Genomic DNA, 14,695 nt, shown 5'->3' on the forward strand with positions numbered 1-14,695 from the left:
TCTAAGAGCATAAGTGAGTTTAGCCTGTTTCGGATGATAACGTGAGTTAAAACTTTGAAAGCATGCGCAGAATTGTTCTCAATGTTTCGTGTCCTCTTTAGATTATAGAGTTTCTTGGCCGGAGCTGAAAAAGCTATAGCAGGCTATAGTAATGTGGAGGCTTTCTCGCTGAGATGTGGTGCTTGGAAAGAGTTTTGTTTTTATTCCAATATTATTTTCTCCTACTATGAGAGTAGACTTGATTGACGAATTTTCCACATCTGCATCACTTTTTTAAGAAGCCTTCGTACTTCCCCAACTTTCAATTCAAATGCTCGCCACGCCAGAGTCGGTAAGTAGTCACATGCTAATTGTTACTATCATCTAATTGTGGGTTGGCATGACACATTGTTTACATAATTTGTTTGGCAACATTGGAATATGATCCAAAATGTATGCTGGTGCCTCGAATACTGCAATTTTCCGCTCACACGCACACATAGACACTCACATAAGAACAACAGCAAAAACAACAACAACAATTGACTCACTTGGCCCACATGGTGTTATAGGTGTAGCTGAATTTTGAAAAGAGGCCCATTGGAGATGTGGATGAGCATAAAAAATGAGATGTGGCGGCGGCTGGAGGGCGCGCGTCTCACAAAAATATCCGAGTTGTGCTGTGTTTTAGAGCCCTAATGGATTCAATTAGCGCACAATCGCGACATTTACGATCTAGACAATAATATAATTTTCGTATAATGGAAACTTCATCTAACGACGGCGCGTCAAAAAAACAAACTGACTTTCGTCTTGGACAATCAATGGGAGAATGTTGAATACTAACATCGCGTAGAGCTCGGTGAGGGTCGTGGGTGGCCCAACACCACTTGCGCCACACACCCCCACTCCTCATAGGTGATAAGACTAGCTGGCAGGTGGCAGCACGATAAAGCGATATCAACAAATATATATGAGCAAGAGAACAAATTTTAATCATTGCATGAATTTGTCGATGTTGCAACTTTTATGGCGCATTTTAGGTAATCCGTGCGCCAATCAGCAGCTGCTACAACAACGGCGCTCAACAAACTGAACGATTGGCCGACCGACCGACCGACCGACCGACGGACCGACGGACCGATCGACTGACTGATTGATTGTCAGCAATAAGTGGGTGTGCGTGCCTACTGTATGCCCCATTTCTTTCAAGTGCGACCAGTGAGGCACCTCAGCTCTCGAAATGAAGCGAGCTCTCAGATCAATAATACACTGAACTATATTAGTTAGTATACATTACGAAAAACGAAGGCAGTCTTCTTCTCTATAGATATAGAAATCAAGTTTTTTCAATCATTCGAGTGCTTCTTATCACAGAAAGCTATTCAAAACAGTTCCCTGAACGGGACCACAGAAATGACTGCAATGAGCAGTGAGTGAATATATTTGTAACAATGATGGCTCGAAGCCTCAACTAACCATTCCAACCAAGCAACAATTCTAACTTACACTTGAATCATTAGAAGTCCTATCTATTTGTTGAAAAATACTCTTTAACATTTTATATATTTTTAGATGAGTAGGGAGATGTTATAATCATCCCAACCCTTCAAGTGATACGACAATTCTTTGAAACAGTTCATTTCCATATACGAGTAGGACCCGCTATGTATATCCTCTTTTTATTAAAACCCGAATGTACTAAACATTTCCAATATCCAACTTGCTTTGTAATTTCAATATCTAATGGCATTACTTCGAGTAATTTTTTTGAAATGTGCTCAACGTTTATCTAGGCAATAGACTGAATTATTACAAAAATATAATAATAATAGAGGCTACTAGGCAGAGAACAAAAGCATTTGAAAAGCATCAAGTTTTCATAATCACCCGAGTTTTACGTTTTTATTCTTTCAAAGGACATGCAAACGACTGGTCAGCGAGTGCGTGAAGAAGTTATAGTCAAGACCCTGCTCGTTATATCGAAACCTTACCATACTGCCTTGCCTTTACAATATCGCACACGAACTAAAGTTGAGAAATCTTATCCATCCATTTTCTCACTTGCTGCTTGTGGCAGTTTAAACAGCCACTTGACATGTGGCTTGTGGCTTGTGGACTTGTGGGCGATCCCCGGCACAGGCCATTAGATAGCCACTCCACTTGATTCATGTAGATGTCAAAGGGAATATGAGTTGTGCATGGCTCGGATTCATTGTTTAAATATTTTTGCGTGTTTGGTTTTGTTTTATTCTGGCGAGCACTTCCTGTCTTCGCCGCTGCTTGGGCGATGACTTCAAATCGTAATCGTAATGTTTACAAAAATTGTAACCAGATATGTGCTCTGCAATGATCAAGAAATTGTGCTGAAGTCGGGAAGTTGTGAAGTTCCCACAGCATTAGATTTACGATCTGTTGGCGTAGCATTCCAAAAGCCACAGCATGAAACAATAAACTTGGAGATATGCCTTACATTGATGCATTCCTATTCCCATACCTATTCCCGCACTTAGCGTGAGAACATCAGAGCAGATTGCCATTCAATGTGAGACACACTCAAGCGTCTCTAAAAGCATTGGAGGATGGATAAATTCAGAATGGTCGTAAAAAGGAGCAATGCCACAACCGATTTACATATATGCTTGAAACATTATTTAGAAATTGTATTATCGTTTGTAACTCCTGGTCTCTATTTAGGCATTCAAATCTCAATATATACAAAGCAGTTTCTCCTGACTGACTGATTTGTGATCAACGCACAGCGCAAACGGTAAAAGCGAGGAAGCTGAATTTTGGACTCAACTATCCTTTCATAGTGTAGGAGCCCACTAAAAAGGGGTTTTGGAAAATTCGAGCTCCAAAGGGAGAAAAACAGGCTGCAAAGTTTGTATAAAAATCTAAAATTTTCATCTGATTAACTTGAAACTTAGTTTGTATACTCTCAGAAGAATTCCAAGAGAAAGTGAATTATTGGTCTTCATTTTTTTAATTTCTATAATTATTCTAAACATATGTACAGAGTGTTTTAAATTCGACTTCAGCTTCTCCACTTCTTTATATTAATACCGATTACCAACAATAGACAACGTTTTTAGTAAATAAACGACAAATAGTTCGTTTATGCAATAACTATAAATATTAATTTTAAAAACTTTTTTTTTTCATTTCTTCGTTTAATTATTATAGTAGTGTTGCTGATTACATATGATTTGATTTTACCCGAATACCTGTGGTATTCGAACTCACGTAAGGCGTGTATAACTGTACACCAACATATATAGGAAGTGCGTCTATGCGTGTCTATGCATGTTTGTGTGTCTGGGTGTGTCTCGTGTGCGTGTGCAGTGCAACAACAACAACGAATAAAACAAACTAGTATAGCGAACACACTTAAGGCATCTTTGTGCAAAAGTTGGTGTCGCTATCTCTTATAATCTCTGAGATCCAGATACGGACGGACGGACAGACAGGGCTAGATCGACTCGTATTATCATCTCCCGCAAACCTAATATACTCTTGTACATTTCATGTACCAAGTATAAAAAGGCCAATCGAGAAAGCTATTGACTTGCTCCCTTCCGTAGAAATCCAGTTAGCTAGGATCAGAGGGCCATCAGTGTTACCATCTATTATGAAAATTGCATCTATACCAAGCATTAAACACATTTTTGTTAGGACTCTCGCTATTCCCAATTTATTTAAGAGACGGTGATGATGATTCAGCTAATAAGTTTTTTTTTTGAGTAACAGTTGATTTAAATTTGCAAACGGACAATCAGCAAATTATACTGGAGGAACATTGGCATTATGATTTTGTATTATGTGTGGCTTTGTAAGCTAATAAGTGGCTACAATTTATTGACTAACCAATCTAGCTCAAATCTTGAGTTATACTAATCAAGAGTAATAAAAGTGATATGTAAAAGCACAACATAATATTTATAAGTTTTCCTCACATTCTCAATTGAAGAACTTTTTACGAACTCATCGTTAATTCTTTTCATATACGAAATGTCGATTTCTGCAACGCAAAATGCAAACAACTTTTCACAAATATACAAATATCATATCACTGTGTGCCTAAAACTGTGGGAATTGACAAGTTTCTTTGTCTGAGCAACCTATATTATAGAGACGCATTCTTATTGGGTATTACGCATTCCTATTGGCTCTTCTTGCCATAAATCTCTCCGACGTCGTAGAGACTCCACCCGCTTGGCCATCCATTCCGGGTCAACTAGACTCTAGTAGTGTATAAGCTGAGAATGTTTTTTGGTAGATAGTTTGACGTAGAAATATTAGAAAACAAACTATAACTTAATGATTGTCAGATTAAGCAGCATTTTTTCATCCACAAAAAATGAAAATTTTAAGATATGCTGCAGACATACATTTGGGGATAGAGTTCATGATAATCTTACAACTCTTTTTAATAATGACTCGTCTTCTATCAAAAATATTTAAAGCTCCTCTTTTTGATGAACACTATCATAATCCTCTTGGGCATAAAATGTATTCAAATCAAGATTATAATCAATTGAAAATTAATAAACATCTAAGGCAATCTTTATATGAGAGCCGCAGAAGAATTGACAATTAAAGCCTGCAAAGTATAATACTGTAACAATTTAAAACAAACTCTTAAAAACAAAGGTATAGAAATGTTTAGCTTAAAAGCAAAGTCCTTATATGGGATGCAATGTATCCAAAAATCTTTCCACAACCACACCTATTTGTTGTTAACTTAATGCACTAAGGCGTGCCGTCAAATTAGAAATGTAGGTGGATTTTTTCCATATGCGTCAGCTCCTTAGAACTAAAAACACGCTATTACGACCGTACACAGTTTTGCCTTCGGGGGCTTCACAGAGAAAACATAGCCCTTTCGAAATGCATAAATCACCGGAAAATTGTTTGGCTTTGCTCAGAGTTTTGTTCCGTTCTGTTCTGTTCGGCTCTGTTCTAGCGATTTCACAATATGTGATAAATTTGCGTTGGAATGGCGCTCGTTAAGCTTTCGTCACCGAAGTATTTACAAGCACGGTCGATTGGCTTCTTGGCAAATACTACTTGTAGTATGCATTGTCGAGGCGAAAGTAATTACAGTTTTAGTTGAAATCGACACTTCTTAACTTAAGCCTGCCCCAACAATAACCAATTTGCGAATTGCAATAAAAAGTGTTTGCATTACTCACACAGCCCAGACAATATAGGCGGCTTTCGATAGGAAGCCCATTTTGAAGTGCGCCCCAAGCCTTCAGCGCCAAATGTTCAGGCATGCCGAGTGGGATTCTCTCTTATCCTTTGATGCACCGCCACTCAATCAAAAAATTAAAAAAAAAAAACACACACACACAAATAAACAATAACAAAAAAACCGGTAGGTAGCACATATGAGTCTTTGTTTTCGGTTAGCGGTCACTTCCACATCAGTTAGGATCGGATAGGATGGTACGAATGTTTCAATGTCCAACCATTGCTGCTCCAATGTTTCGCAAAAAACCGAAAGAGATGCGTAAACCCCCAAAACTGGAACTGAAACTGAAACTGAAACCGAACCGCACCGAATGGAGTCGAGCTGAGTCGAATGGTCCGAACGACCGGCGAGTTACATTGAGATTAGCGGGCGACAACAACGACGATGTGTCGCTTAAGTTGTTGTGTTCTATATGTTATGTGTGTGTGGTGGTGTATGGTGTGTTGGCTGCTAATGGCGCTTGCGAGTGCCGAGCGTAGAATGGACGCGTTTATGGAACACCCGGCCGATAAATATGAAATGAAATTAACCGAAAATGAAAAACAATGCCAGTCGGCGAGTCGGCGGCGTCCGCTGCTAATGCCGCTGCCGCGGCTAGAAAAGCAAATTATTTAATTATAATTTTTGTGCATTGAGCAAGCGATGACGACGAACGACGCCGACCGCCGACCAACGACCGGCGACCGACGACAACGAGCGATGACGACGAGACACGATGACTGATCGATAGAAGCAAGCCGAGTGCGCAGGCGAGAGCTTCAATTGAAGTTCTATTGTGCGGGAGTCGCTGTGCGGCCCAGTGTTGCCATCATTGGGGAAGCAGAGAAAAAAGCTAAAGGCGCGCGCCCAAACCCTTTTTAGATATTTCGGCTAATCAGCACCCCTGCAATTATGGGTGTGTCCCTCAAAAGACCACCAAACCCACCCCTAGATAACAACATAGTTTAGGGATTTAGTAACTACCCTATGCCCGCATAAGATGAGAGTAAATGTCTGTCCTAAAAAGACGGGTGGTAGCCTCTGAACCCCTACGTTTAACTGTGGCAACCAACACATCTAATATCCAGTACATGCATATAATTTTAATTCACATGTAAACTACAAAAGTGTGGGAAGGATTCTTTTTAAGGTTATGTAAAATTTTGGTGACAAGAATTGCCTGCATTTTCAATGCCTAGCTTAGCTCAACCCTATAAAATATTATAGATACACATATTATTTACTTAATAATTGAAGCACACTTGTTTACAAATAATTTGGTATTAACATTCCTTTACCCTCATTTATTTCAACTCATTTTTTTTAAATATTATGAGTTATATGCTTACATGGGAGGGAACCTCTTGAATTTAATTAAATTAAAATTGTAAATACTTGTAGTTTAGCATGTAAACATCTTTTCTCGGCGTACAAGATGTTAAAAAAAATAGGAACAAATTTTAAAAATAAAGTAAGCTTTACTTATATTTTGCTTTCCTTTTTTTTGGTATAGAAATAAACACAAAATATAACATTATTAAGCTTATTAATATGCTATTCAAATACTGTTTAAAAAATATTTTCCATTGTTAGGCCCTTTTTAAGACCATTTCTTTCTATAATCGCGAATATTTTAGAAATATGTCTTGCAACATTTCCCAACTTCTTCACAGCATTTTGTGATCTGCGACCTCTATTAAGAAGCCCGACTCTTGAATACCCTGAGCCCACCGTTCTCCCCACGACACTACTTCAACAATAATGTAATTATGCCTATGACAGCTCTATATATGATAAAGTGGAGCGATTTTGATAATACAGCAAATTATTGTGAAGAAAAAGAAAAACATATTATTGATCCCAAATTCTAGTACATTATCTTTATAAACAATCAAGTTTTTGGTACTAAACTTGATTTCTCCAGTGTTCGTCAGACTTTAAATGGTTTGTAAAAAATTTGCTCTGAATATGGATAATATATAAGTCTTGTATCTCAACACTTTCTACTGAGAATACCCTTTAACGATTTGTGACGGGCTTGCAAACGTACATCTCCATATGTATTTTCATTACATTTTTCAATTCCGGTAGCAAAAGAACCAGATCTGGCGGGAGAGTAAAGCCTACTTCGCAGCACTACTCAAGAAGCGGCGCAGCTGTCAACGAGCTTGAGGCGCACGCTTGTCTGCATGGAATATTGGACACTGGCACTATAAGCTATTGCTGATTCTCTGAGTCACTGAGAGTATATGTACAGTACATACATATATACATATATGGTCATGCATATAGCAATTGGGGCTGCATTTTGATTAGGCTTTGAGTGGTGCAAGCGATAAAAAAAAACAAACCATCTGAGGGTCTATGTACGAGCATGTACATGTATGTATGTGTGTGCATGTTCGTGCATGTGGTTGGTCATGGTTTCTATCGACACTTGCTCGGTAAAGTGTCATGCGGTCATCATAATAAGCCGCCTGGCCCATTGGCCGGCTAATTGCGCGACAGGTGGCAGCTGTCTCATTTGCATGGCAAACAAATACGAAAGTATTTTTAACTAAATCGAGCCGGCAACTTGCAAAAGCATGTTCACAAATAAATGCGAGTCAATTTATCTATATGGCTAACAAAAAAGTGAAGACTGAATACTATCCACAACATAGCCAATTGCTTCTACTTTAAGATTAGTTTCTTTTCCAACAAAATGCGAAATTCGATCAAATATATTAGTTTAAAGAACCCATTTATACAAATCAAATACAAGTAGTAATGTGGAAACAACATTCTTCAAAGAGGCGCAGAATAAATTTTTTGAGCTATTTTTAGAAAATAGCAAAGTTTTGTCTATAATTGTAGATTTTGAATTAAATCAAGTTCTTAAAATATTACAAAAAATGGGGTTTTCAAATATACCAATAGATATAAATAGTGTGCTATTTCTATAACGATAGCAGATTTTCGTCATCTCAGCAACTATATTCTGGAGGTCCAATTATTCTCCACTCTTATAATGAAAATGAAGCATTGATCTCTGTACATTTCATACTAAGTACTGCTTTAGTTATAAATGTCCACAATTTGCAGAGCTTTCTAGACTTTGGGTAAAGTTCCGTCAAACAAAATTGCCAAAAAGAAACCCACTCTACTTATGTACGTTTCAAAACCTGTGTGAGAGAATTGAGTGCCATTTCTATATCGGCAAATAGGGGGGACTTTTACAGCAATTTCTTTTGCTTTCATCTTCCTAAAATGGTGTTAATTACGCGGAGTGTTCACAGTACTCATAAAACATGCCTGCATGCTCTGCGGGCTTGAGTAGTACACTACATGATAGCTTTATACTTCTGCCACGCCCGCAATTAGCACGCCCCAAAACGGAAGCCGGCAAAACCAGCAACCACAACAACAACAATTTAGAACAGACAACGCAGACAACGAAGTTCAAATCAAATACAAAACGCTCCCACTGTTCGTCGACGGCTCCGCTGCTGCGGCTTCAGCTGCTGCTTCAGCTGCCCAATGAACTGGAAATCAAGCTCCGAACAAATTCGCCCATGAAGTTCGAGAGACTTTTTGTCAATGGGTCAGATAACAAAAACAAAACACAACACAACAGCAACGTTAATAAAAACTGAGCTGAACTCATCGCCGTATTTCAACGCCTCAGTAGTGACGACGCTTTAAGTACCACACCCCCAATGTCGACCCCCAAAAACAGAGGGGCTTAGCGACAGTTGGTCGACCAGCTGCGGCGCATGCGCCCAGCCCCGAACCAGAGGAGAAGATGAAACCGAATCAGAAGCCGAAACGGTCAATAAAAATGTTTAATGGGGGGAATGTTCGTTTGCGTTGATCGGCCAACATATTTCTAACTCTGTGTCCCTAATTCCTAAATACCAGCCACAGAATAATACTAAATTCGGCGCATGTTTTCAAGGCAGCCAAAATTGGCGTAACCCAGCCCCGATTGAGTGGAGGGAGAAGCTACAAAAAATATGAACGCAATATTATTGCACAGCTACACCCATTTAGCTATCAACATGTTATCGTTCTTACTTCCAGACCTCGCCAAATCCGACAAATAACCGAAAGAATAAGCTGCACAAAATTTTATAATTTATTTCAATAAATTAATTCTAAGTTGAAGGAGTTTCGTTCTTGATGAAAAACGTAGCGGAAGTCTCAAATATTGAGAAACCACAATTTATTATTCCCTCGAAAAAAAAGAAAGTTGGTAAGAGGGGTAGAATAAAAAGATCATTTCAAGGCAAATTATCATAAAAGCTTCACTTCCAAATGCACTGAATTGAGCGGGACGAGATTTCTTTAGAGAGAAAACTGTTCTTCACATGTCTACTCTATATTAAAATATATTATTATTATATATACTTAATATACGTAACATTATGCGAACACCCATTTATTATTGATATACCAGAAGAAAAAGCAAGAGAGAAGTGTGCCGTACCATAACTTATCTAAGCTATCCGGTTTTAAAATACCATTAAACAATTTATCTATGAAACATATTCACTTAAGATATTAATTGGCTATAACTTCATTGGGGCTGGTGGGATGGCACACAATACGTTGGCGGTCCATCGTAGTGGCTTTTAATTTCTCTATAGTACTTGTAAATACGTATTTAAAAAAAAAAAAAAGTTCAGTTCCGATTTATGGCAAACCAAAAGAATTTCCTCATCGATTAAACGCAATTATTTGCTAGCAGACGAATTATATTGATGAGTAATAGCCACGATTTCAGACCGAATCAGCTGGCAAGCTGTCAGCTTAGGATGCAATGAAGCGCGAAAATTTGTCTAATTGAATGCAATTAAGGAGCGCAATCGTCAATTGGCAATAACATCCAAAACAGTGAGCCAGTGACCGCAGCTGTGGCCAAGCGGAAAGCCTAGACAGTCGGCCGGCCAACTACTAATCTGACTTAGCCATGATGTCGTTTATCTTTTAACAAGTCTTGAGATTAAGGTCAGAAATGCATACTCGTATGAATTTCCTCAATAGCTGTGGTTGAGTCAATTTTTCGAAGAAATATCGCAATTAGCCAGCCACTAGGTACGAGCATGGATAGTGCGGATAGAGAGGTGGGATTATGGCCAAGATGTGGAAGAGAGGGTAGCACGTAAAACGCGCAATTTGCTGTTTGAAATATTTGTTAACCTTGCGACTAGTCGGTTGCTTATTTTGTTATTATTATTGTTGCTGTTGTTGTTATTGTTTCTGTTGCCGTTGCCGTTGCATGTGCCATTGCTTTTGGTGGTGGTGCTGGTGCTGGTGGTGGAAAATTAACGGACAACCTTGAGGCCCCCACATTTAATACGATTTTCAAAAGCAATTAACACACATGCAGTGACGGTGCACTGAAGCAGGACGATGGCTATATGGCTGCGATGACGTGGATGACGTGTTAAGTGCTCGACTCCAAGTAATACAATTTAGGTCAAGTGGGTCGCTCGCTAAGCCTTCGATGCATGCATGCAACCGTTTATGTGACACGGTGGATTGTTTCTGTTCTACTCACCTCAGCAAAATGGTCAATTGTAGGTCATGACCCAGACGCTCTAAGGCGGGCACGCCCTCAACACGCAGAATATTGATTTTCTCTCGCAGCGAACGGGACACTGTATTCTGGCCCTGGCGTTCGCGCAATATCTCCAGAATATTTGGTTGACGTAGAAATGCAATAACCTGCAAGAGAAACCAAGTGATTAAACATTAAATTGCAAAGATGTGATAAGATTATAAATAGTGGCGATGCAATAGGCCTAGCAGGGAGGTAGTAGTATAAAGACAAACTGAGTCGGCAGACTAGGATGATATAAGAACCAACATTATTTACCTACAGTAGTGATTAGCTATAATAGGCTGTAAACAAGAAACGAAAGAAAGCTCGTTAAAGGCATTTCGAAAGCATAGCATCAACTATATATGGATTTGTGATGAAAGGAGAAGTTTCTAAATAGAGGGAGAACACGTCTACATGGCTTCTCATCTGGATTGCATTTTAAGGAACTAATACTTTATAAAAAGGGAAGAAAGGAGAAGTTTAGAAGTCTTTTCATCTGCAAATAAAAAAAAAACAGCAGTAATAGAATGATTTCAAAGAACTAAAGCTGTATTAAAAGGAATCTAGCTTCAAGGATTTGTAACGAGGAAGATAATAGAAAACTATTTAGGGAGAAAAGCCATGTGTTTCTCATTTAGAAAAAAATATATGATATAAGGCTAGCTGGCAGCTACAACTTCTAAATGCTTATACTATTACTATAATAGCCGAATATATAACTCGAACTCAATCTAAGTTCCAGGGGTTTGCGGACAAGAGGTAACTAAATAGCTAACTACAGAGCGAAACCACGCCTCCCCAGCAGACATCATACCTTTCCACTGATCGCTTCTAATTAGATAAAGATTGTATAGTTTACCTTCTCGTTGTAGGCCACGGGTACTTCCTCGTAACCCGCAGCAGTGGCTCCGCCCACCGCCCCTGCACTTAGGCTTAATGCGCACGCAATGGCCGCTGCAGTGGTACAGTTGTGTGCAGCCTGACCGGCAACACTGCTGCGACTGCTCACACCACTGCTCGTTGGTCGCGGTGGTGGCAACGGCGGCACACCCGACAGTGAACCCAACGTGGACGACGCCCCCGACGACGACGAGGCTGAGGAATTGATGTGCCCGGCCGTTGCTGACAAGCAATTGCCATCGACTAGATCCGGATGACCGGATGATCCTGGATGTTGCATTGGCTGCTGTTGCTGCTGGAAGTATTGTTGCTGCTGACGATGACGCACCACCCGCGGACAATCTACAGGCAGTCGCGGATCCATGAACGATGTCTTGCGATGCTGATGATCGATGAAGAACTGCTTTCCCGACTGGTCCAACTTCGTCTCCCAGCACGAGGGCAGTTCTCGGCCCAACTGAGCAAAGGTATTGACCAGCGCCACCAGATCCTTGTTATATTGATAGCGTTGAAAGCACTGCGGATCGCGACGTATTCGAATAACCATGTGTTTGAGTGCCGCATTGCGATTATAAATGGCCAGTGCCGCCTCATTGGTGTGCAGAAGCGAATAGAAGTCCGGACGGCACAGCATTAGCACCGCCGGATGTATGGCTAGCGTTGTCTGCGAGGATTGGGTGCCGGATACACGAGCCGGCGAGCCGCCACCACCACCACCACTCAACGCATGTGGCATATTGTATCTCTGTGGATTGGCCACAGCGCTAATGGCTGTGTGCCCATTGCTTGACACCTCACCGGTAGCACCGCTGGCTGCACCACCCGCACCAGTTGGCAAGGACAACCGATTTTCATTGGTAATGGTGCGACGTATGGACTGATAGCGTCGATCCAGCTGCTGTCTATGGTGCTGTTCGCGTCCCGCGGGTCCTGAAATTTGGGTCGCACCATTACTGCCCGGCCGCTGCCATGAAGTGGTGCGTGTAGTATGATCGATGTAGAAAATACGTCCATGGCTATCCATGCGTGCTTCCCACGCAGGCGGCAACGGTGGCTCAGCATTTGTGGTGCTCATCAGAGACAGATCTGCGCCAGCAGCTGCAGCAGCAGCCGCCGCCGCTGCTGCGGCACTACGTTCGGGTATCGAGGGCAATCGTGTACTTGTTATATGAACCATATCGTTATCCTCAGCCACATGGTCGCCCGGCTCGGCACCTCCTGCACCACCGAGCTGCACAATGTCGGCAGTGCGTATATGTTGCTCTGCTGTCGCGCCGGTAGCGACAGCTGACGCACCAGCGCACGGCTGCTGCAGATAGTTGTACTCGAATTGACTAGAGTGCGGCTCAGCTGATGGGCCGCGCATAAAGTTCTCGGCAGAGTTGGCAGTGACGGCTTGGAGACGCGCATGGCGTCGGGCATGATGTGTGGGTGTGGGCGGGCAGATAAGACCAGCCCCGCCCATCGCGCTAGCGCCGATACCGCCGCCAACGCGCTTCAGCAGTCGTTGCTGTGGTCGCGCAGCATGGTAAGTGGGCGTCCCAGGTGGCACAGCCACTGCATCAGAAGAAGCAGCTCCAGGAGCACCACCACCGCCCACGCCACGGCCTCGCGTGGGTGAATGCTGGTCCGGACTGAGATTTAAATCTAGAGGTGAGGCACTGCGCGTCGAGCAACCGGACGGTGGACTGCGTTGCCGCTTCGGTGAGAGCAGAAGCCGTGGCGAAGAGCTGGCCGCTATTGTCTCCTCGGAAGCTACCGCCACCCCGCCTGCTCCTCCTTTACCATTGGAAAGTGCACGCGTTAACGGTCGATGTTGTCGCAAATACGGAAACTGGTGGGAGTTTCCAGAGCCTCCTGAGACAACTGCTGACGCAATGCCATTCGAAGCACACGCTTCATGGCCACCACCACTAATAGTTTCCTTCAGCGGAAACGTGGGAAACTCATAGCTCTCCGTGGCAGGCACCTTCTTCGTACTAATCGTATTAATGTAGCTATCCGGTCCGATTTTCTTTTTGATCAGAGGCTTAAAACGCATGGGCGGCGGCGTTCCCGCAGACATCGGCGGACTAGCCTCATTGCTGACCAGACGCAATGGCGAGTTATTATTGCTGCTGGTACAGCTGGCACTGCCACTGTAACTGTAGTCATCCAGACGCTCATCCGTATCCAAAATGTCGAACTTGAAGACATCGCCCTGCAGCTTGAAGTCACGGCCCATTGCTCGCGGCGGCCACGAGCGTTCCAATGGACGATGCTGTGGTTGGCGCAAATGCTTTTGGCGACGCTGGACGCCGGCGGCGTGTTGAGGTGTTGAATTGGTGGCCAGCACATGACCAGCTTGCAGGGCTACTGCTGCACCGAGCAAACTTTCAACGGCAGCCGCCTCCTCATCCTCTTCCTCAACGGTAAGCGTATCTGTGAGCGGCACTTCGTACACCATTTCAGCGGGTACTGTTTCAAAGCATTCACGTGCTACCCATAAATTAAAGGTATCTGGTCCACTGCCAGTCCCAGTTCCCATCACAGTGCCAGAGCTACTTCCACTGGCAGAAAATGCGGCATTGGTTGTGGGCGATTTTAGATTCGTTGTGGCCACAGGCTGTATGGTTTTGATTTTCTTCTTGGCACCGCTCAACGGCGTTGAACCACCACTCTGTGGCGACAATGTCCATGATTTTCGACGAGCGCCGCCGCCCACACTGCTGCTCCCATCGCTGCCGATGCTGCCATTGTAGGAATTTGTAGGCGAGAGTGTCGACGTTGCAGGCGTCTCACACGATTTGGTCGAGAGCAGCGTTTGGTGACGCTGCTTTGTCTCCAACTGCAACTGTTGCTGCTGCTCCAGCTGCGTTTGAGGTTGAGATTGAGGTTGCTGCGTGTTCTGGGCAGCACTGTCAGAGGCAAGTAAAGGCGTTTCGTTGATTTTATTCAAGTCTTTTAGAGCTGCAATAGATTTACGTAAGTGATGTGTTGGCATTGGATGTTCT

The 14,695-nt window shown here is 42.4% G+C and overlaps 1 protein-coding gene across 3 annotated transcripts in view; it reads right to left on the reverse strand.

Moving 5' to 3' along the window:
• LOC115633414 (E3 ubiquitin-protein ligase HECW2) overlaps positions 1–14,695 on the reverse strand; it is a 36,950-nt gene that overhangs the window by 21,505 nt on the left and 750 nt on the right. For 2 of the 3 annotated variants that reach the window (XR_003996340.1, XM_030530858.1), the window contains exons 2-3: positions 11,662–14,651; positions 10,758–10,924 (exon numbers count right to left, since the gene is read on the reverse strand). Coding sequence is in view for 2 of the 3 variants with exons in the window: in XM_030530858.1 (XP_030386718.1) it covers positions 10,758–10,924; positions 11,662–14,651 (3,157 nt within the window). In the remaining variant the exon portion in view is untranslated. Of the gene's footprint in view, positions 1–5,174; positions 5,256–10,757; positions 10,925–11,661; positions 14,652–14,695 lie in introns of those variants that run through there. The other variant, XM_030530859.1, reaches the window with a different exon arrangement.

The sequence above is a fragment of the Scaptodrosophila lebanonensis genome, unplaced genomic scaffold (genome assembly GCF_003285725.1).
Source record: "Scaptodrosophila lebanonensis strain 11010-0011.00,11010-0021.00 unplaced genomic scaffold, SlebRS2 tig00001418-arrow-arrow-pilon, whole genome shotgun sequence".
In the NCBI taxonomy this organism is placed as follows: domain Eukaryota; kingdom Metazoa; phylum Arthropoda; class Insecta; order Diptera; family Drosophilidae; genus Scaptodrosophila; species Scaptodrosophila lebanonensis.